Here is a 21,047-nt window from a genome sequence, read left to right as displayed (position 1 = left end):
GCATGATTTGTCGTGTGGTATCGTCTAAAAACATCGATTTTTTGATAAAATGAATTATTTGTTGGGTAAAATATTTCTTCTTTTAAAACGCTTGCATGTTTAGCGGGACTTTAACCTGATTGCGTCAAACTTTTTAAAAACACAACCACATTTCAGCTACAAAATCAATTTATTTTTATCAACCATGATTATTTCATTAAAATGCTTCATCTGGTGAACGACCGGATATGTTTGCCTCTTTGCTTGTTGTAGCCCCTGCCCCTCCTTTGAAACGACGAGTTCGGGGTCCATTGTTTGGTGCCCGGAGATGTGAAGTAATAGCCCCCGCGTCCTTTGGAAACTTTCGCGCCACGGCCACGAAACGAGGGGCTTCCCCCGCTTTGATACTCACGATTGAAGCCGCCACTCCAACCTCCCTGCTCCGACTTGTTCGTCTTAAATCCGTCTCTGGGTGAGTAGCTGAGCCTACTTGTCATCCTGGACGTTCCTTGGTAGCGATCCTGGTTGCGACCTCTTCCTCCATTTCCGGACATTTTTCCTCGGAAACGGTTTAACGGAGTGTTGTTGGCTCCGGTACCTTGATGGTTAAAGCCACCGCGAGGTCTGTAATTTCCCCCTCTGCCACCCCTCCCACCTCGTCCCCTCGGGGTAAACTCGCGTTGTTTGAATGATGGAAGTTGAGGACGACGATTGACCTGAGCAGGAGGAGGTATAGAAGGAGGTTTGAAGATCGAAGGATCATCTTCAACCTTTTCTTGCTCCTCGTCAGCCGCCACGAAGTCATCAACATGCATCGACGGGGGACGACTCGTGTTTTGCTTTCGATGACGAAATAAGTCATACGGCCGGTTAGTGGCACTGCCACGTCCGCGGCCACGTCCTCTTCCGACCTTCTGCTGCGTCATCAGGAGTCCGTGAGATCTCTTCATGAAGGTCAGCGACTTCCCTAAACGTGCCGAATAGGTCTCCATCTTTTGTCTCCGTTTCGCAATCGCTTCCGCTGATTCGGTGCTTTGCTGGACTTCGACAGCATTGGCGAGTTTGTTTAGTTCTTCTGGAAGGTCATATCCGGGACAGAACTTCTCTGCAGTCGCAATAAGGTCGCACTGCACCACGCGTTGGTCGTCATCAGCATCTGGATAGCTAGACGGTGCACAAACATTGGTTAAAGACATCCAAGTGTACAGCATAGTGTCTTCTTGACCAATTACAAAAACTGGTCTCTCAGAGAATTGGTCCGCGAGTGAGAGTGGCTTAGGGAGTTCCGTCTCCTTCAAAATGGGTGGAGGTTTGGCGTCAATCTTGTTGCAGCAATCCAAGCTTTGACGTAGTGCTGTTAGGTTATCCAGAGCATAGTCAATGTCTTCGTCACAAAAATCAACGTTTTTCTGGTAGAGTTTTGCAAGTTTGGACTCAAGTAAACGCAAAGGATGTTGGGTGTTGTCTTTATCCCAATCAAGGAACCAAGACAACTCGTCTTTGCTCAGACAAAATTTATCATCATCTTGCTGACAAGCTGGATCAATAATGAGTTCAAGAAATTCTAACATACTAAGCACAGTGTTGATGCAGTGGTTATCGGATGAATTAAATTTGTCCAACATTTGCTTGCAGCTGTTCAATAACTTGGCTTCTCCTTTCACCAAAGCGTTACGAACGTAGGGGAAAGTGTATCTGAAACAAATAGGTCAAGGTTAACTTTTATGACCAAACAGAGATGCTAGTAATTGAACTTGTTTACGAACCTTATTTTAAGCAACAATCCCAAAACCACAAAAACTAGATTCTGCACAACAGGAAATGGGCTCTCCATATGACCAAGTGCGAATGATATGATAGCTTTGATGTACTCCAAAGGTGGCAAACAATTTGCCAGGCTCTGTAGATCCTCACCAACTGGTAGAAGAGCATAGTCAGTATCAAGAAGAATGGTTGTGAAGATCAAAACCGCTGCGATGTCCTCTTTAGGAGTATCTGCATTAGACGCGTAATTCCACAGATCCAGCAAACCATCTTCTTCAGTCACCATTTGACAGATAACTGCAGTTCTTGCAGCTGGAAGACTCATGATCTCTGAGAATGTCTGAATCATTGTGACCTGTTCAGGCGACAACATCAGCTCTTTTTCTCCCGAGTCATCATCAGGAATAATTTCCATGTCGTCCTCGTTACCAATAACCGTGCTCACAAGCAAAGGAGAAATTTCCTCCATGTATTTGCTGCAGAGAGTCGATGCAAATGAGGGTGAAAGGTCGAACAATTGTTGCATCACAACCACTAGAACTTTGATGAGTGGGCGACAGGTCGATGAAGACAACGGGAAGATAAGGGAGCAAATTCGATCCACGTGGGGAGTCATGGCCGTAGACCACAACTTACACGAAGAAAGAGATGCGGCTCGGACACTATCGGGTGGCTCCCTAGGGGACACAAATGGTAATGGCATCGGCAGTAATTGAGAAAGGAGTGTTAGTGTAGCAGCAAATTTATCGCACTGACTCTCGGCGAGCTGGATTATCTCAGAAACGATTGAATTTGTTTGGTCGGAGCAGGACGCGTGCGCAAAAAAGAGTGAAATGATTGATACAAATTTTTCCGTGAGCTCGTGCAACATGGGAGCATCAAGCGGTTGAAGTAAGATGAACAGATCTGAATAAAGAGCGACCATCGATTTGACAACCTGAGTTCCGTTAACATTTTTACTTTCTACGGATGAGTCTAAAAGCTGCGAGAGCATTTTGTGCACCAAGTCGGCAATGTTTTGCGAAATAGATACCACCAACGTGTGAGTCGATTGCGTTAGAAAAGCGGCCATTGGTCTAATGCCGTGGCAGTGGTTATGAATAGCTTTATGTAGCTGATCAGCGAGTGAAAGCAAGATGTTGAGAGCATCTACAGAGAAGAGTTCGATAACTGTAAGACGAGAATTAGGATCTTTTCCAGCTCCTTTCAACCCACCTAGAACAAAAAAACTGGCTGAAAATGGAAATATGTTAACTTGATGGAACATGCTGCTGTTTTATAACTTTGGAAGCTCAGTTCACAAATGCAATTGCTAACAGTGGCTGCAGATTTAAAAGGACATATTTTGAAAAAGCTGTGAAATGGTTTCAGAAAAAAACAAATTTGTCGTTGTATGACAATATTAGGAAAATAAAATCAATTTGAAAGTTACCTTTTAAACATAAATGACACAGAAGTTTAAGTGAAGTGCAGATTCCCGGACCCTGAAAAGCCAATGCTGTCCAGTCCAAAAGAGCTGCTTCCTCCCTGATTAGATTCACCAGCTTCTCAATATCGGACTTTTCTCCAGTGAGCTCCTTCTCCAAAGGCTTTAGATAGAGCTTCATGAAGTCGGATTTGGCATTAACATGGAGTTTGGACATGCAAGAACGAATGATGTCTGCTTTATAGCGGTAGATAAAGCCAACGTCTGAAGATCTTTCTAGAACCAGTTGAAGTACAGATGCAGCGTAGCTATTTACAGCGGTTCGATGCTGGATTGCCTCTGGTTTCATTTCCTCCTTGCTATCTGATCCTGAGAAAAATTATTTCATTATGCAACATAAACCGAGCACTGAACTGAATGCCTAAGTAGGTAAATATACATTGACATTGCAGTTATCATGAAAAACAATTAAAGTATTTTATACGCTTATGGCATCAACCACTAACATAAAATAATTTCATGTATACAACTACAGCCCACAATACTCAGTCCACAACACAATATAATTGTACAAAGTTTCACAAAGTAAAAAAACAACAATGAAACAAAGTTCTAGTTACCATCAGGATCTTCTTTATCAAGATCAATGGACTGCTTTTTATCTTCATTTTTTTCTTCTTCAATAACTGGATCTGGATCAGACAGTTTGCGAGGAAACCAGAGACATCTTAAAATGGGTCTGAGATTGTCTTCCATGGCAAATATTCTAAACACAAAATTTTTTCCAAAGCTTGGATATGTGAGGGAGTTGATCATCTTGAAAGAGTGACTCAATTCCTCCTCAATGTCCTCTTCATCTGCATCGGACTCCAAGAGGCTGCAGATGTGGTCAATGGACTGCATCGCCTGAATATGAAATGCCAGCTTCACTCCCAGATGTCCTGCGCTTCCTGGATCCTCCACATCGAGACTCGGAGAAGATTTCATCAGATGGTGGATGCAGTGGATCATTGAGTCCAAGTTGGACATGAGGTGAAGGATCCCAGACTTACGGCTCATGAGCTCCTCCAGAAAATTGTTGCACGATCGGAAGAGGATTTTGTGTCCGGAAACAACGGGAAGAGAGAGCAACGCTTGGACGGAGGACAACAATCCCGTTCCCTCACTCATTCTGAAAATAAATCAATGGAACACGATTGGTAAAAACATTTAAAATAAAAAAATCTGACTAACATATTAAATTGATAATAATCAAATAAAGAGTATGATTTATCACAACTTCTTAAACATGCAAAAGGTGGTCTGAATGTAACATTTACTTCATTCTCGAAGATAAGTTGGAATTTTGAAAGTAGACAAACTCTTTTACTTTACCTAAACAGAGACTCTGCAGTGATATTCTTATCAGTGTCAGTTTGTTGGAAGCCTTGACCATTGGAGAGTGGAAATGACCTCACTAGCAGTTGACCTATGGTAAGGTAAGGGTCACGAAAGGCTGCAGTTATCTCATCCAAGCATTGCGATATTTTCAACAAATCTTCTTCATCAACATTGACATCTTCCATGCTTATAATCGATGGTAAGGGAATGACGTTTCCCTTAAAAAAACAGAGATTTATGTTAGTTTACAAAATCAATGGAATTGATGTAATATTGTCACGAGAAGTATTTTTATACACCGTTTTTATATCCGTCACGTTTTATTCGTTTTTATTCGCATCATCACGTTATTCGCATTATCACCATCACGTTTTATACACCGTTTTATTCGCATTGTATTGTCTCTTTGTGCATGTTCACGTGCTGCCGTGTTTTACTTGTTCATGGGTCCACATGTTTTTATTCTATCTCTTGTGACGTTACCCCGAGGGCCCAATTAGTACTGTAATTAGCGTCCCGCACGGATTCCTTCGCGGCGTGGAAGTTGTTTTGTTGTAATGTTGCGCTCGTCTGTGTGGGGCTGAGGAGTGTAAAATCAGTCTACTTTTGGTTTCAATACAAGAAAGACCTTTGTTTTTATCTAACAAAGAATGCTCGTAAAAATAGGTGAGCAAAAACCGGCTAAGTGACTAGCCGTTAGAGCGGGAAGATTCCTGGCTAAGGAAAAGTTTGGTTACAATTGGCGAGCGCGCCAGGATCCCGCAGTCGCTGAGAAGAAATTACCTGAGAAACCATGGACCCAAGACTGTTTTTGCCACGACCATTTTACGGAAGAGGCGACGATTTGGAAAGGTTTATTTACTTGTTCAAGTCATATTGTCGCCTTACCAACTTTCCTGACGAAGAAAAAAAAGCGTTCTTATTGGCTTCTATAGAAGAAACCTTACTTCTAGAGCTAGACGACGCCGCTGTCAGGAAAGGCGACTTTGATGACCTGGTTTATCTTATTGAGCTAGCGGTGGACAGACAAAGCGCTGTGTTCAGAATGCGAAGATCCTTTTTTCGCACATGTCAACTAGATCATGAATCTGCTTGTGACTTTGTTCTAAAAGTGAAGACTTTGGGCAAACGAGCTTATCCTGCTGAAGATGATGAGCAGGTCCTTAATTTCTTGATGTTCCTTTGCGTGGTGAAGGGCTTGCGTGACCCGCAACAAGTCATGCAACTTCCCGAAAGGGTGTTCGACGAAAAGGATTTTGACGCACTTTGCAAATTCTTAATAACCCCGCAAGCAGCGCTCCAAAAGACAAACACGCCTGACTTTGAATTGACTAGACAAATTAACGACGAAGATATTACAACTGAGAAAGTCGACATGCTTCCTGCTAAACAAGAACTGAACCTTGCGTTGAAGTATCCAAATCCAGCGCCCTTGCTTTCTCAACCCGGATGTTCGTACAGCGTACACCAAGCTCCCGAAGAACAGGCCGCTGAGTCTGCCCAGCCGAAGAAGCTGCCGAAACTTCCGCTCCCGAAGAGCAGGCCGCTGAGTCAGCTCCAGCAGAACAAGCTGCTGAAACTCCAGCTCCCGAAGAGCAGGCCGCTGAGTCTGCTCCAGCCAGCAAGCAGCGTATTTGGGGCGTAAGTTTGTTTCGGTACAATCACGAAGTGAGCCAATCGAGTGATTTTTGTGCAGTGGAGTCGTCAGCGAAACCAGGGGACGGATGTTCACCAAGCTGGACGGTCGGTTTGGGTTGCGTGGTGCTCATCAACAACGGAGCGCCAAACGATTAACAAGGAGCTACGAACGATGGTCGTTTACCCGGATATTGAATAACTTTTCCGGGGACGAAAAAGAACTGAACGGGGGGGCGATGTCACGAGAAGTATTTTTATACACCGTTTTTATATCTGTCACGTTTTATTCGTTTTTATTCGCATCATCACGTTATTCGCATTATCACCATCACGTTTTATACACCGTTTTATTCGCATTGTATTGTCTCTTTGTGCATGTTCACGTGCTGCCGTGTTTTACTTGTTCATGGGTCCACATGTTTTTATTCTATCTCTTGTGACGTTACCCCGAGGGCCCAATTAGTACTGTAATTAGCGTCCCGCACGGATTCCTTCGCGGCGTGGAAGTTGTTTTGTTGTAATGTTGCGCTCGTCTGTGTGGGGCTGAGGAGTGTAAAATCAGTCTACTTTTGGTTTTAATACAAGAAAGACCTTTGTTTTTATCTAACAAAGAATGCTCGTAAAAATAGGTGAGCAAAAACCGGCTAAGTGACTAGCCGTTAGAGCGGGAAGATTCCTGGCTAAGGAAAAGTTTGGTTACAATATGTCTATCTCTTAAATATACACATTGCAACATCAGTAAACCGCTTTACACTGCACTAGTATCAGGGCCCTACCACAGCAATGTCAGCAAGACATACACTTGGGTCCACCACAGAGCTGTAATTCTCAACACACAAGTTTGACTCCCCCGAAGCAAGCTGTCTCTTCTTATTATCCTGATCAGCGTCGATGTTACTGCCATGCATTGACTAAAACATGAATAAACGTGTTAAATCCAACCTTACAATAAATCTAGCAAGTAGCACATGGGTGATACTTTGGTAAGTTGTTCTAATTGTAATTGCAATTAATTTACCTACACAGAAGGTATCACTGCCAACTGCACAACCATACTCTATTATGACTACACAAAGCCACCCACCTGATTAAAAACAAGTTGGGATTTTTCTTTGTCCTTGGTCACAGATGTGGATGACATCACAATCATCTCAACATCTTCTTCTTCTTCGTGGTTAAATTCATCATCACCGTTGTTCTCCTCGTCAGAAACGTAGGCATACTCATCGGGTATCTTCTGAGTAGCAATGATGTGGGTAAGCTCCTGTATCTCCTGCATGCACTCATACACATGAGCTTTTCTTGTCAGTTGCGTGAGAGCAGAAGCAACACGAGCGGCTTGCGGCTCCAGAGCTAACGAAATGATGTGAGCGTATGTCGTCCTTTTCTCAAACTTGTTACCGTTTTGGAAATTTAGTTGTTCGTGCATGAACCTGTGCATCTGTGTTGGCCAGTTTGTCAGGGCATCAAGGGCATGTATTGCTGTGATTTTTGCAGATGAAGCAATGTAGTTGGTCCCTAAAATTTGCATCAGTTTCGCAACTACATGAACATTTGCCAGCTGATCTGCTATATTTCCAGCGCAATGGCCTAGAATTTTTGCCAAACTCAACCCTGCTTTGAGGGCACGAACATTTGTTCCAATGAGTTTGGAAAAAGAGCTGTCTAGATCGAATGCATAAACTGCCCATGAACACAAGATAAATACGTAATCATTTTCCGAGCATAATTCTAAATATGGAAGTCCAGTTTTGATGAGAGGTGCTATCTCTTCCAGTTTTGCGACCCACTCCACTTCAAGGCCAGACAGAACCCTTGCATAGTCACTTTCATGATACCCAGACTTCACCGTCTCATGTTTTACAGGACAGAGTTTTAGTGTGGCGTCGATCAGAATTTTAAGCTTTTTCGAGTGGTCTGTTATCAACTCAGTACCACTACCTTCCATAAGTTCATGTTCATTCTGCAATTGAAGTTTGTTGCGCAGGGCTTCATACTCTGACATGTCAGGAGACCTGGTCAAATAGAAAGCAACGTCATCCAATATGAAGCATGTGAGCGAAACTAGGGTCTCAGTAGATGGGTAAGTAAAAGTCTAGCAAGGATTTTGAAGACTTCTGATACCTGTGGTGTGACAGCGGGTACAGCTCCATGTGAAACGGGTTGAACGACATCATGGATGAAGGTAAGATCATATCTTCTGTCACCATCACTTCCATGTTGTCAGCAACCTCTTCGTCAACCTCTTCCTCATCACTAATCTCTTCATATTCAGCATCAGCCCACTCGTCATCCTGGGATCACACACATATCACATACACGTCAAAAACAATGAAAGTTTGATTCAGTGAAGCTATGAGTCAGCAAGTAAAACAAAACTATACAGGCCTAATATACATAGAAACAAAAAAAAACTGAAACAAATCAAAAGCTTCAAAGTAGTCTAGTAATTAAATGAATCGCAAACAATTTAGTAATCACATGCCTTAAAATTGCCTTTAAAACATATCAAACAGGACAGCATTTTACCTGTGCTTGTTGCAAAAGTTTCTGTCCATGTGGTTCATTTTGCAACACATTGTTTCCTGTAATATTCTGCCTGTCTGGATAGGAGGTGTCACGAGCTTGAAAGCGATGTTGTTCCCCACCCCATTTGGGGCTGTTCTGATTCTGAAAACCTGGGTCAGTTTGAGAAAATCTGCCGAACTGACCAAATCGTCTTGCATTTCTCCGCACCATTGACTCGCTTTCAACAGCGTTGGGTGTCGGCAGCAAACCTGGTTTTCTGTGAAAATCCTCACCAGGTCGATCGGCAGAGAACGGGAATCCATCTCCTTGACGATCCCTAAACATGTGCCCATCAAAGGGAGCCTGATAATTGACACGTTCCCCGACATTGTACCCTGGAGTAGACCCGCCTTTTTCCTGTGGGTAACCTTGGAATCCAGTCGTTGGGGGCATGGGTGAGACTTGTGAAGCTGTACTCATCAATGGGGCTGTTAAACCCCCAGAAAGGGGTTTAGGTGGCAAGAAACCCCGATTTTCAACATTCTCAAGAGTATCTGGGGGAGAAATTAGGGGATGTGGCAGCATTCTGGTGTCATTCTCTCTCTTTTTGTGTATGGCTCTCACAGCTGCTGAATCCGAAGCTTCAGCGCCAAAAACAGCCAGAGTCACCATCGAATATCGTCCACTACAGAGAAGTTTTGTGGTCACAAAAGGCAATCTTGGCAGAGTGCAAGTCCTTGCAGATTCAGCGTATTCCAAAACACAAAGATTTCCAAAAGTCGTCGCAGTTCCTTCGTTGGTCAGGTCACAAGCAAAGAAGTCAATTCGGAATTGGGCCGGCAGTGTTTTGCCGCATTGTCTAAACACAAAGAACATTGTCATTAAAAATGCACAAATTTTAATGTCAAGTCGCATTAAAATCATGCATGCAAATGAACTCAGTACAAATTATTTTACCCTTCGGCCGTAAGCTGCTCGTGCACACGAACACCACGTGGAATGGCATGAATTTCTCCAAGAACAACTGGGGTTGGAAATTCAATGATTGCCCAGCTGTTTGTTACGGAGCCATCCGGGGGATCTTGGGAAAATGTGTCACAGAATAGCAGCTTCATTTTAGCGTTAAGCACATTAATGCGTAAACTACTAAACTGCTTACAATCTAAGTAATGCACACTATCCTGTAAAACATCAGTATACATGATAAGCCAAATATGTACCCAAAATACTTTGATACTGTGCTGATAGCAACAACAAACAAAAAATAAAACTTTAACTTTCCCGTAACACTTTGCAAAAGTCACTGTCAGGGGAAGTAAATAAAGATGCCACATTTAATTTTGCCATGATCATTTCACTATCATTTAAAAGCAAAGTTTTTCGAGCTTGTGTCAAATTGAAATGAAACGGCAGCCACCAGCGGCAACGCTCTGACAAAGTCCAGATCTTACTTATTAGGTCAAGAAATACTTCGTTTTCTAATTTGTCCTGTATAGCCTTCAGTGAACTGTCCAGAGCACGCCAGGGTCGAATATCGTCTATCCAACAAGCATGATCAAGCATGCACAACAAAACTTCGAATGATTCCAGCAAATCAACATAAGAACCTGGCTCTTTCCGAAATTCTGAACTCTGGAAATCATTTGACCACTTATCAAATAAATATCGATGAAGGTCAAGCATTTCTGGATCTGCTGGAGAAATAACGTGCAATCTTTTGAGGAGAGTTATTAGTTGACTAACGTCTCTGTCTGATTCGTAGTTTTTCAAGTAACGGTAGAGATACTTGTGGGCATTGGGATTGTCTTTGTTGGTAACAGAATAAGAACAGAGATCATCCTTTAGCTGTTCAACATCATTGTAATAAAGCAGTATTTCTGCATGTTTCAAAACAAAGATATCCCACGTCCCTGGTTCCGAAAGAATTTTCCGGAAGTGTGATGTAGCTAGCTCCGCTAATGTTTCGTTATTTTTCTCATTATTATCTGTGGTGATATCAAACATGTCTTGCTGTGTGCTAAAATTAGTATCCTCTTTAGTCACCATAATCTTCCACAGCGCATATTCTATTAAGCCCAAATAACCTTCGATAATTTTCGCCCAAAACGCTATATTTTTACGCCTGCGATCTTTATAACGTATTCCTTTGTCAATGGACTGATAATACTTTAACTCTTCTTCCGCTTTTTCAAAATCCTGCTTGAGTATAAGGGAGAAGACATACTCCAACAAGACGTGAGTCTGGTCGATCGTTTCGAAATACAACCCCATTGTCCTGCGATGAGTGTCTAACAGTTCGTGGTTGTTAAATCCGAGCGGATGATGATGAAGTACATCGGACCCAATTCTCCACATTATCTGCAAAATAAAAAACTTCCCAATATTACACCACACCCATTCAGGTAACTAGGTATATTATGGAGCAGGTGTAATTATGGTGAGTGCAAATGGCTTTACCGTTGACTCATTCAAGCTACCAATGAAACTAAAAGAAATTCAGTGAAAGTTTGCAAACCCTATGAAGTGGCCATTTAAATCATATCATGTTTTCAAAAGTTGATATGAGAATACATGCTGAAAGATGCATTGTCAAAGCAAAAACTTTTAGCTTTAAGACATTCTTAAAATTCTCGCACCATAACAAATGCGTTTCTCCATGCATCCTCATACTCAAGTTTCTCCATCCATACACAAATTCAAATCACATTGACAGTTGTACAATTTATTTTTCTAATTTTTTCATAAATAAATAAATAGTTAATAAACAAACAACATTTTAAATGTATATGAAATAAGAAATGCACAAAATCAGGGCCTGTCTGTGCCACTGATATTGACAATATAGTCTCCTTTTCAAGAAAAAATATTGGACAAAAACCGGAAGGGAGTTTATTTGCCAGATATACGTTGAAAACATGTTTCGGTACGTACAAATGGGAGGTAGCTTTTGAGTCGGCCTAAGTATATGGTAAGGATTTTGCTAAGACCAGTGGACATGCTTCAAAGAGTTATATATATAAAATAAGTTTTATAAGTATATATAGTGTATATATAAAAAACATTTAAAGATTTCACCAAATGTCCCTTTTCATTCACGGACACTTTAAAACACACATAATAACATGCTGTTTCTGTGACCAGGTTAGAACTAAGACAAAGTAGACCTTAGATCATACTAACTTCAGAATTTGGGTTGTTATTGTATTTCTTCCAAGAAAGCATCGCAATACCATGCAAAATCGTTGCTACATCTCCCCATCTAAAAACAGAGCATAAGGTTTTTGTTTTAAGTGTTGACTTTAAATGAATTTGCTCATAACTAAAATAGTTTTATACATGTAATGCAGTGTGCTAGAAATCATAGGCTACTATGTTACATATACAGTAATATTAGGTGTAAGTAAAATTGCTAGGGTATTATTACGCTGTCATAATGACAACTGACATCATGCAAAACTTAAAAACTTAGCATCTTTTGTACAGGAATGCAAAAGCATTGTTAAATGAACTCTGAAAACTCAGCACTCATTAATTTCAAAAACTAAATACATAAAACAAAAATTATGAAACATATGCAGAAATTACTTATGCTGTAAAAGTTTGGCTCTCAGTAGCTTAAAAATCCGTTGCTTGGAACATTCCAATGGCAGTCGAGTATGAACCTCTCTGTCATGGTCTCTGAATCCACCAACATCATCTTCTTTATCAAAAATCTGGAACACATAGTCCCGGTGGTCTTTTGCTGATAAGCCATTAAGTTCAAATGTTAGAGTTTGTAAAAAATCCTTCAGTTGTTTTTGGTGTGAAATATCCATATTATTCATTGTCTACATGTGCAAACTTTCATTTGTAACGTGTTTAGGTAGCTTGTCTTCCAAAGTAACTAAAGCTACCTTATAACAGTATGAAAAGAAAGCCTTGTGTATCAAATTTGTCTAGAACACAGAGTAAATAATTCAATTGATGCAGAAAATGTTCCAAAAAGATTGTTTGGGGGACAAATCTACATATATCTTTCTCTGGTGAAAACACACATTGTCTTGTACAAAATCTTTAAATAGTGGCCTATACAATAGCTTATTTTGTTAGAATTAATCGATGGAGTTTTAAAATTGCGATGTTAGCACGCGCACAGCCCAGAATGGAAAGTTAGCTGTTTTTGCATGAGAAATCCCTCACGCAAGGTGAAACAATAGCCATTACAGTACATGCATGATTATGATGATTGCGACGCGCACTTGGCAAACTTTCCAATCTGGTGCAGAGTCCGGAAAGTGTTGCAGTTGCACCCACGAGATAAATTATTGTACACCAACATGACGAATTTTTTATTTTCAAGCCGATTTATAATAAGAATTGAGGCTTTGGTGCATACCATCATGCTAAAATTTACGCACATACGATTTTTCAATGAAAACTGCCGAACTTTCCCATTCAGATGCTCAGTATAATAATGCTGCATGTTTTTAAAGTTCCCTTGTGTGCATTTTAACATAAGTACCAATAGTAGCATATAAGTTACGTCTTGAGTCTATTTGCTCCCATCGTTTTCTGGTTTTTATTCAAGTTTAACCTTACACTCCAGACTGCATAGTATGGCTGGAGCACAACCGATATTTTTTCTAAAACGGATTGCACACCAAGGAAAACTGGTGTCTCCCAAAAAAGAAAACACTAACTTCTTCTCCGATTCATGCTGCAAAATTACTGTTTAAAATCAATATCTCTAAAAAAACAGGAAATATTGACTCCTTAGCCTGATTTTAATCGTATAGGGCCTCACTTTGCCTGGACAAACGCTGGGCAGCCATGGGCCACAAGCCGTGGTGTACACCGGCACACCTGAGATCTGGGCGGAAACTGCTATACTCTGCAGTCTGGCTTACACTCACAGCCTTATGGATTTGAGTTTGGCGGCAGACCGATGGCCGTGCTAACCTTTCATTGTTCTTCAACTTTCATTCACCTCAGCAGAGTTAACATCTTGTCAATTTCAGAATTTAAGCCTTCGACTCCTCGAGGCTTTGCCAATTTTTTCTGATTCGTTTATAGGCCTAGTGCGTGAGAGCATCGTTCCGTTCTAAGCCTATTAATTTTTGCTGTGAGTGACAAGGTTGGCACCAATTTTTGGGTTCTGGCGCAGAATTGCACAACTAAATTACGTCACAATATCAGTAGCTGGAGTCTAGTGTAAAATGCATCCTTTGATGGTCCACTTCTGCACTAGACCCATTTTGTTTCTCACAAACTTACATTCAATGAGTCATTGGAGTAAAATAAACAATGTGATAAATAACGAAAATTGGGAAAATGTGTGCAAGATAAAAATTTCATATATACTTGGTTTCCTTTTTCACTTTAGGCTAGCTATAGCTCACTAAACAAATAAACCTCACCCTTCAGGTGCCTCCATTATACATAGACTTGCTTGGATCGCAATTTTTGTTTGAACCGCTTGGATCGCTTAGTATAGTATGGCGAATCTTTATCCTCAGACTAAGTGTTCACTTCAAGTTTTAGCACAACTTAAACCCGACGATGATGAGGCTACTCATCACTCGAGCCCGGTTGCCGAGCTAGCATTTGTGCAAGTTTCGGTTGTCTCACATTTTCTGTTTGTTTTATTCCATTTTCTATTACGTGAGCTATTGCCAGAATTAAAACTGTTCACCACTGACCAAGACCACTGAACTTAGACCGCTTGGATCACTTGGACTGTTTGGATCGCTTGGACCGCTTGGATCGCTTGGACTGTTTGGATCGCTTGGAAAATTTCGTTCGCTTATGGACGAGTTGGAACTGCAAAATTCAATTGAAATCTTGTGTTTAATTACGGTGCTTCGAACCTATTTTCATCAAAATACTAGGGAAATGCACCAATTGAATAAAATATGATTAAAGCGTGCACATAACGCTGCGGAATGCGTTAGCGGCCTTTTATAAGCAGAAGGAATGAACATGAGCAAATAATCCCATTGCGGAAAGTGCAACTTTGGCGAGGTGAAGTTGTTGGGTCGTTATATCCTGCAAAGTAGATCTGACTCCAAAAGGCTGCTATCCGCTATTCTGCTATCCTCGCTCATATAGTATATTAAATAAACAATAACCCTCTGAGCTCAACGCTTTAATAGTGTAACAGTCGAATGATAGAATAAGTAGATTAAATGGTCAACATACATGCAGTGATTAAATACCGCGATTTTACACAAAATTCGGGGAGTAGCTTATGGGCGCCAACTAGCGATATAATAAGAAATACTTAAAATGGCCGCTACACAACAACAATAATAATGCGATAAAAACAAACTCAAGGGCAAGACGCATAAGTAAATGTTGCAGCATTGCTATAAAACTACCCTTTTAGTTTTGTTTTTAGGCCTCAGACGCGGAGACCATGACAACTCCTTGCTACTGGAGCAAAGTAATTTAACAGTCTCATATTCAGGTAAGTAGGATCTGGAAAAGTTTACCTGTAGGCGGTGTCTGGTGATGATAATTACTGTATAGCCCAGAGGTCGGAAATCTATGGCTCGCGAGCCAGATGTGGTTCTTTTGATGACGGCATCTGGCTCGTATATAAATTTAAGCTGGCATATCATAGCACGATTGTTACGAATAAAACTTTTTCTTTAATTGTAAGTCGCATTAACAGTAAGAAGCATGTTATTAAAGAGTAAATGCAGACATTTACAGTTTTCTAAAAATGTTCATTTTGCTTAAAATTGCACACATTAGTTGTATTAAGCGTTGAAAAATAAAATATAGCTCTCAAAAAAGTACAATTAAAAATATGTAGCTTTCATGGCTCCCTTAACCAAAATGGTTCCCAACCCCTGGTATAACCTGTACATCACTAAAAACACACAGGAATTAAAAAATGAAAACAATAATCTTATAGCTGGATATTACAGTAGACATAAAAGTATCCAGATATCCAGACATAAAAGTTTCGCAAGTCTTCTGAGGCCTTTCTGTAAATCCTTGATATTACCTACAGCAGCTCTCAACGTCAAAACAATTTTCATGAAAATCTCGTGTTTCTCTTGTTTCTACTGCTTGCGGAGTTTTAAAGTAAAGAACTTCTGGATATAATTATAACACTACATGATCTATACAATATGTAACTTAAAAAAAGTTAGAATAGAACAAGATCATTTCGACTTTGCGCTTGCAATTACCGTCTCTCATGAGATTCATGCAACTTCCAAGTAACGACTTTTACAAGAATGCTTTCCTCTTTGATCCAAAATTGCCATTCGATTTATAAATCGGACTAATATGAACACTTCTTGTTATAGTCGCACGACACGCGATTAACTAACTTATTCTGACGGGCCGGTTAAAATGAACGAAATAACCTACTGATTATATAAGCCTAGCGATTATCGTTGCAATTTGTGAGCAAAAATGAAAAAGTAAGTATTTTTGTAATTATTTGACAACAAATTTAAAAGTATTGTAACTGAAGACATCATTGGCTTTGTCATTGCGGCTAAAAGTTTTAGTTTTTTGATAAGTGCTGTTTCGATAAAACGTTGCTGTTTGAAAAGCCCTTGGGCTTTATTATGGCTCGTTCAATCTGGTTTTACAAGAATTATTTAATTGATATCCAGTTATGACAAGCGTTATCGATTGTCTACTGTGAAATACAGGCCTAATTATTATAGCTTTAGGTAGCATGAAATTGAGAAGTTACATCATTTCAAGCGAAAAGTATTTTCTTTTTCACTTGGCATCAAAAAACGATTATGCGGAACTATAACAACTAAATCGGCAGATAGACTATGGTCAAGTCGTTTAAGCTTTTTATATCTTTTAACTTAATTCTCAGCCGTTTTTGATAAGAATAGAAACAGTTGATAGAGACGGTTAGATGAAAGTTCTCATTTATACAGCGGATGATGGTAGAATTATTGGTTGAAAATTAATGAATTTAATTCCTATTTGAAATGATAGAAATATAAAATCGTTCTATAGGTTAATGCTGTGAATTTGTTAATTCTCTAGTTGTAGGTTCTAGTTCTGGATTCTGTAGTTTTGTTTGTTCAGCAATATTCCAATGTTTGATATTCTGTAAAAATCGACAGGGTTTTATTTTTATTAGACACTTTATGATTGAGCCTCTGCTTTAGGCAAATATCATGACATTTTCTACAATGTATAAAACCATTCAACTTAAATCAATTTTTAATTTGTTGCTTCTCACCATTTTTATCTATGTTACTGTTTATGTTACGAACAACGAGAAAAGGTAAGGAGGAGCTTACCTTATAGAGCTTATGTTCAATATAGTGACAAGCTTTTGCCAAGAACGTTTTTATGTTTAATACATTTGCTTAATGTTTAATTTGATTGCTTAATGCCTACTTAATATGTGAAAAACGAAGCTTGCATTGTTTTTGCAGATTTGAAACCACAATGCCAATTTTAAGAAGTTTGCCTACGAAATTTGAAAGTAAGTGTTTTGGAGGTTTAACGTCTACGTTTATTTGTCTAAATATTAGTACAAAAATTCTTCAAACATTTTTCTACTTAACTACCAGTTTCCAATCTAAAAATATCACCAATGTCTTCGTATGACGAAACCCAATATGAGCAGAGACTTGCTCTGCTATCTGACTACCGCCAAGTCATCAAAAAAATTTTCGTCGAAGCGAGACAAGTTAAGCGTTTTACACAAGCCTTGTTCCAGGATGCACCGACTAAAAGAAGTGAACTGGCGGACGACTTTTCTAGACATGTTGTTCCGTTCAAGTAAACTTTTAATTAAAATCAAATTAATGAATTATTATCAAATTTCGTGAAAAATCAGTTTTAACTTTTAGTGATTTGATTTACAACATTAAAACACTGGGTGACGCCATCATCAAAGAGAGCGAAAAAGAACTCGCACAACTTGGGGAAATCGTTCAAAAACAAATCCATGAATTACAGGCGGGAAAGTTTTCCATTTTAATTTGATTTCATTTGCGTGTTTCTATCTACTTTGAACGTATGTTTTCTTCACAGAATCCTAAAAACTGCAAAACAGCCAGAAAACTTATATGTGATAGTGGGAAAACTTGTGGAACGGGATGTAGTTTTCATCACTTTGCTTACTGCTTGTTCGTCGCTCTTGGTACAAACCGTACAATGATATGGGGATCCACAATCAGCAATTCTCTCGAAGGCATCAAAGAAGTTTTTCTGCCACTCAGCGAAACGTGTCAAAAAGTCGACGAGGTCGCCGCCGTCAACTGGCACTCTGGTACTGAAATGAGAAATATTGAGAAATATGAGAAATATGAGAAATATGAGAAAGATTGCATTAATGTAAACTAGGGTTACCATATTTTCGTGGCCTAAAATCTGGACACTCTTTAGTGCCCACTAGCGGTTTTTAGAATGAGGTATGAACGAATTGTCTGTCAATATGACGTCACACTAGCAATGCCCCACCTTGATGGTGCGAACAAAACCCGCGGCCCACTTCGAAATCATTAAGCATTAAACAAACGACAATTTCTTTGGTATTCTAATTTGGTCTGCAACAGACTTCTTGTTGCGCTATTTTTCTACTGCTTTCACTGCTTTATAATTTTCTTCAGCGAATATATACGCTCTTATCGTTTCAGACATGTTCTAAATTTTGCAATATCGACCAAGATATAAGGCCTTCAGCTACTAGCCCAGCTCCACTCATCCATGTATCATTGTATCCCAAATAGAGCGCTGTATTGTCGTTTATGACGTAACAATGAAATTATTACCCGTAACGCAACAAACAATTTTAAAATTTCCGGACATTTAAGCATATTTTAGCATTTCCCCCCGGACGCAGTTTGAACACTAAAATTCCGGACATGTCCGGGGAAATCCGGACATATGGCAACCCTACCCAAAACGCCCATCATAAAATTCCGGACATTTGAGCATTTTTTAAAATTCCTCCCGGACGCAAAATTTAACCCTACATTCCGGACATGTCCGGAATTTTCCGGACGGTATGGCAACCCTAAAAATGTAAACATATAATTAGAGTACACGGAAAAGTTGCGGATTCCACAATTCATGAAATTCGTGATTGCGGCTGTTTTTCAAAACTAAGTTATAACTTTCCAAAAGCCTGAAAAGCCTTTCCGAAAAGTCATCCATTTACGTCTTGAATTTTTTGCAAGGTTTTTTGTAGATCGGTCAAGCAACCCGACACCAGACAATGTCCCGGTTATAAAAGTAGCCGCAAAACTTCAAGACACTTCATTTAAGCCTTTCACCATACCGGTAGATTTGAAAGGTAAGGAAACAGCGCTTTAAAGAAGATATTTAACTTCTTTAACGTAGAAAACCTTTACTTGGAATTGTTTCCGATCAATCCTCAATCTGCTTTTGCTTGATGAAGAAAAGGTAGTGAAACTTCACAACGATCCAAACGTTTGGTGGATTGGTCAAATTATGAGATATCTATTCCGTGGACAGCCGTGGGTAATGGAGATTGTTCAAGATATTAAAGAAAAATTCCAAATGAAACAACCATATGCATCGTCAGTTTCTTTCACAAATTTTCTAGTATCGTCTATGACGGACAAATATTATGTTGAAATGTTATGAGCATTTCCTTAAACTTTCTTTTTCTGTAGAATTCACGTGAGAAGAACCGACAAGGTGTCTCTACATCTTGCTCCCGCCCACGAACTATCCGACTATATGGTAAATTTATGATGAAATTAAACCTTTGTTGAAGCCATAACAATCACGTCATCAAGCCCTTTTTTCTTCATCGACTACACAGGATCACGTGACTGAATGGTTCAATGATTATGAGAGGTTTCACGCAAGAAAAGTTCCCAGGAAAGTCTACATCGCCAGCGATGATCAAACCGTCATTGAAGAAGCTATAGCCAAGTAAAATTTTTTACTTTGTTAAACAAAACACTAAATACAATGAACACATGTAGAGCCGCACTGCTTAGGCCTACATAGTTTTAGTCACTAAATGGCCCCCCATCACCAAAAAACGTTATAGGCTACTAATTTCAAGATGTTTTATTCTAGATTTCCCAGTTATGAATTTGCTCATTATTGGCTGGGAAAGAAACACAAAAGTTCGACAACGACAAGCCGGAAGTCACTGGACGGATTACTGGCAATCGTGTGTGACGTAATACTTTTGTCGGAAGGCGATTACTTCGTTGGAACGTACAGTTCAAATGTGAGTTGCGTTTGCGTAAATGGAATAGTAGATTATTAATCCAGACCAGGCAATTTTATGTTTCTGGATTAGTTTTACCAATGACGTCAAGCAAAGAATGTGTCACAGTAAAAACGTTAGCCATTTTACCTCAGGTAGGAACGTTGGTCAAACAACTGATGGATTCTAGAAAAGACGCTTTATTCTCAGCGCATAGCCTTGACTTGGATATGAGATATGGTTCCTTAAAAGCTGAACGATCTTGCAAGCCCTTGTTCGAGGCTATTGCAGACCACGCGCCTGGAGATGCATCTGAAATTTCACTGAAAACTGGTGACCAAATTGAGTACTTTCCCACAAAGCAAGATTTCTCCTACAAAGTATTTGGTAAAAATCGACGTACTGGTGAAAGTGGATTATTTCCTCTGCACAAAACTAAACAAGTTCTCGTGACGGTTCCATATCCGGGCTACAACTTTACGCTGGGTTGAAATTTCCTTTCCTTATTACAAGCTTTTACTGAATATTGTTACCGGTATCATTAAAAATATGTTTTCTAACTTAAGTATTTTTTCCTTTTGATAAGCTATGTGGGAAACATTTAGCTTTGATCTTAATACTTTTTATTAATGCATTTTTTTCTTTTCAAGCTTTGCATTAAATAATAAAAAATTATTTTCTTAATTAATTTGTCATGTGAGATTATTATTATTTTTAATTGTGTCATCTATATCGTGAATATTATTGTCTGACGTGTGCCGCGTCTACAGCAGATTAAACTAAGTTAAAGCTATCGCAATCCTGTAGACAAAGGCCTTTTACACATTCGAACATTATTTAAGCAGCTGATCGACATGTTGCATCCTTTATTCGCCCATTTTTGAGATGGCATTGTTATAACTGCTCCAAATAAAACTGTTTTGTTTAAATTGTTTAGGGTTTTAGACTTTACTAGATTTGCTACCGCCAATGCCATTCATTGTTAATGTTCTTGAAGACCTTCATTGTGTTGTAGGCAAATCATCTTCAAATATAGTGAGTGTCCCGGTCACTGGTTAACTGTTTAGTGAATGGCGCTCAACTTCAGACACCCCTGGACAGCCAAACTTGGACAGTCCTGAGTACAGACGTACGAGTAGTCTGGCAGGTAAGTCTTGAAAAAGACAAAAGACCAAGAATTTTTTT

At 39.6% G+C, this 21,047-nt stretch overlaps 3 protein-coding genes across 5 annotated transcripts; 1 reads left to right on the top strand and 2 right to left on the bottom strand.

The window, feature by feature from the left end:
• LOC143445080 (protein virilizer homolog) lies at nt 1-9,898 on the bottom strand. The gene is made up of 10 exons (XM_076943915.1): nt 9,653-9,898; nt 8,717-9,554; nt 8,312-8,481; nt 7,272-8,202; nt 6,964-7,098; nt 4,544-4,767; nt 3,790-4,340; nt 3,176-3,538; nt 1,746-2,958; nt 1-1,674 (listed from the first exon to the last, which is right to left on the bottom strand). Exons 1-10 carry the CDS (start codon nt 9,895-9,897, stop codon nt 207-209), a joined length of 6,138 nt encoding a protein of 2,045 aa, XP_076800030.1. The 5' UTR covers nt 9,898; the 3' UTR covers nt 1-206.
• Nucleotides 9,877-14,940, bottom strand: LOC143445083 (TATA box-binding protein-associated factor RNA polymerase I subunit A-like). The gene is made up of 3 exons (XM_076943919.1): nt 12,281-14,940; nt 11,876-11,954; nt 9,877-11,053 (listed from the first exon to the last, which is right to left on the bottom strand). The coding sequence occupies exons 1-3, from the start codon at nt 12,517-12,519 to the stop codon at nt 9,968-9,970; spliced, it is 1,404 nt and encodes a 467-aa protein (XP_076800034.1). The 5' UTR covers nt 12,520-14,940; the 3' UTR covers nt 9,877-9,967.
• A 61-nt stretch (nt 14,941-15,001) lies between these two features.
• LOC143445081 (alpha-(1,6)-fucosyltransferase-like) lies at nt 15,002-20,409 on the top strand. Of its 3 annotated transcripts, none has more exons than XM_076943917.1 (11): nt 15,002-15,140; nt 17,101-17,150; nt 17,239-17,449; nt 17,521-17,629; nt 17,705-17,942; nt 18,864-18,968; nt 19,074-19,215; nt 19,312-19,381; nt 19,464-19,576; nt 19,727-19,883; nt 20,018-20,409. In XM_076943917.1, exons 2-11 carry the CDS (start codon nt 17,114-17,116, stop codon nt 20,351-20,353), a joined length of 1,518 nt encoding a protein of 505 aa, XP_076800032.1. In that variant the 5' UTR covers nt 15,002-15,140; nt 17,101-17,113; the 3' UTR covers nt 20,354-20,409. The 3 variants fall into 3 exon arrangements, with proteins under 3 accessions (XP_076800032.1, XP_076800031.1, XP_076800033.1); XM_076943916.1 differs by lacking the exon at nt 15,002-15,140 and adding an exon at nt 16,740-16,946; XM_076943918.1 differs by lacking the exon at nt 15,002-15,140 and adding an exon at nt 16,745-16,946 and having other exon boundaries at nt 17,295-17,449; nt 17,508-17,629.
• Nucleotides 20,410-21,047: the final 638 nt, after the last annotated feature.

This window comes from Clavelina lepadiformis, chromosome 2, assembly GCF_947623445.1.
Source record: "Clavelina lepadiformis chromosome 2, kaClaLepa1.1, whole genome shotgun sequence".
NCBI lineage: Eukaryota > Metazoa > Chordata > Ascidiacea > Aplousobranchia > Clavelinidae > Clavelina > Clavelina lepadiformis.
Note: the sequence above shows the minus strand (reverse complement) of the source record. Positions and strands in the feature narration are given on the sequence as shown.

Excerpts from the sequence above, each read along its gene's own strand:
- LOC143445080 (XM_076943915.1), bottom strand. The coding sequence starts at position 9,897 with ATGTATACTGATGTTTTACAGGATAGTGTGCATTACTTAGATTGTAAG. Across the intron at positions 9,555-9,652 it reads GAGCAGCTTACGGCCGAAGG|ACAATGCGGCAAAACACTGC; the intron begins GTAAAATAATTT and ends CTTTGTGTTTAG. Across the intron at positions 2,959-3,175 it reads GTGTCATTTATGTTTAAAAG|GTGGGTTGAAAGGAGCTGGA; the intron begins GTAACTTTCAAA and ends TTTTTGTTCTAG.
- LOC143445083 (XM_076943919.1), bottom strand. The coding sequence starts at position 12,519 with ATGAATAATATGGATATTTCACACCAAAAACAACTGAAGGATTTTTTA. Across the intron at positions 11,955-12,280 it reads GCCAAACTTTTACAGCATAA|ATGGGGAGATGTAGCAACGA; the intron begins GTAATTTCTGCA and ends CTCTGTTTTTAG. Across the intron at positions 11,054-11,875 it reads ATAACAACCCAAATTCTGAA|ATAATGTGGAGAATTGGGTC; the intron begins GTTAGTATGATC and ends TTTATTTTGCAG.
- LOC143445081 (XM_076943916.1), top strand. The coding sequence starts at position 16,837 with ATGACATTTTCTACAATGTATAAAACCATTCAACTTAAATCAATTTTT. Across the intron at positions 17,943-18,863 it reads CGCCGTCAACTGGCACTCTG|ATCGGTCAAGCAACCCGACA; the intron begins GTACTGAAATGA and ends GGTTTTTTGTAG. Across the intron at positions 19,577-19,726 it reads ATTGAAGAAGCTATAGCCAA|ATTTCCCAGTTATGAATTTG; the intron begins GTAAAATTTTTT and ends GTTTTATTCTAG.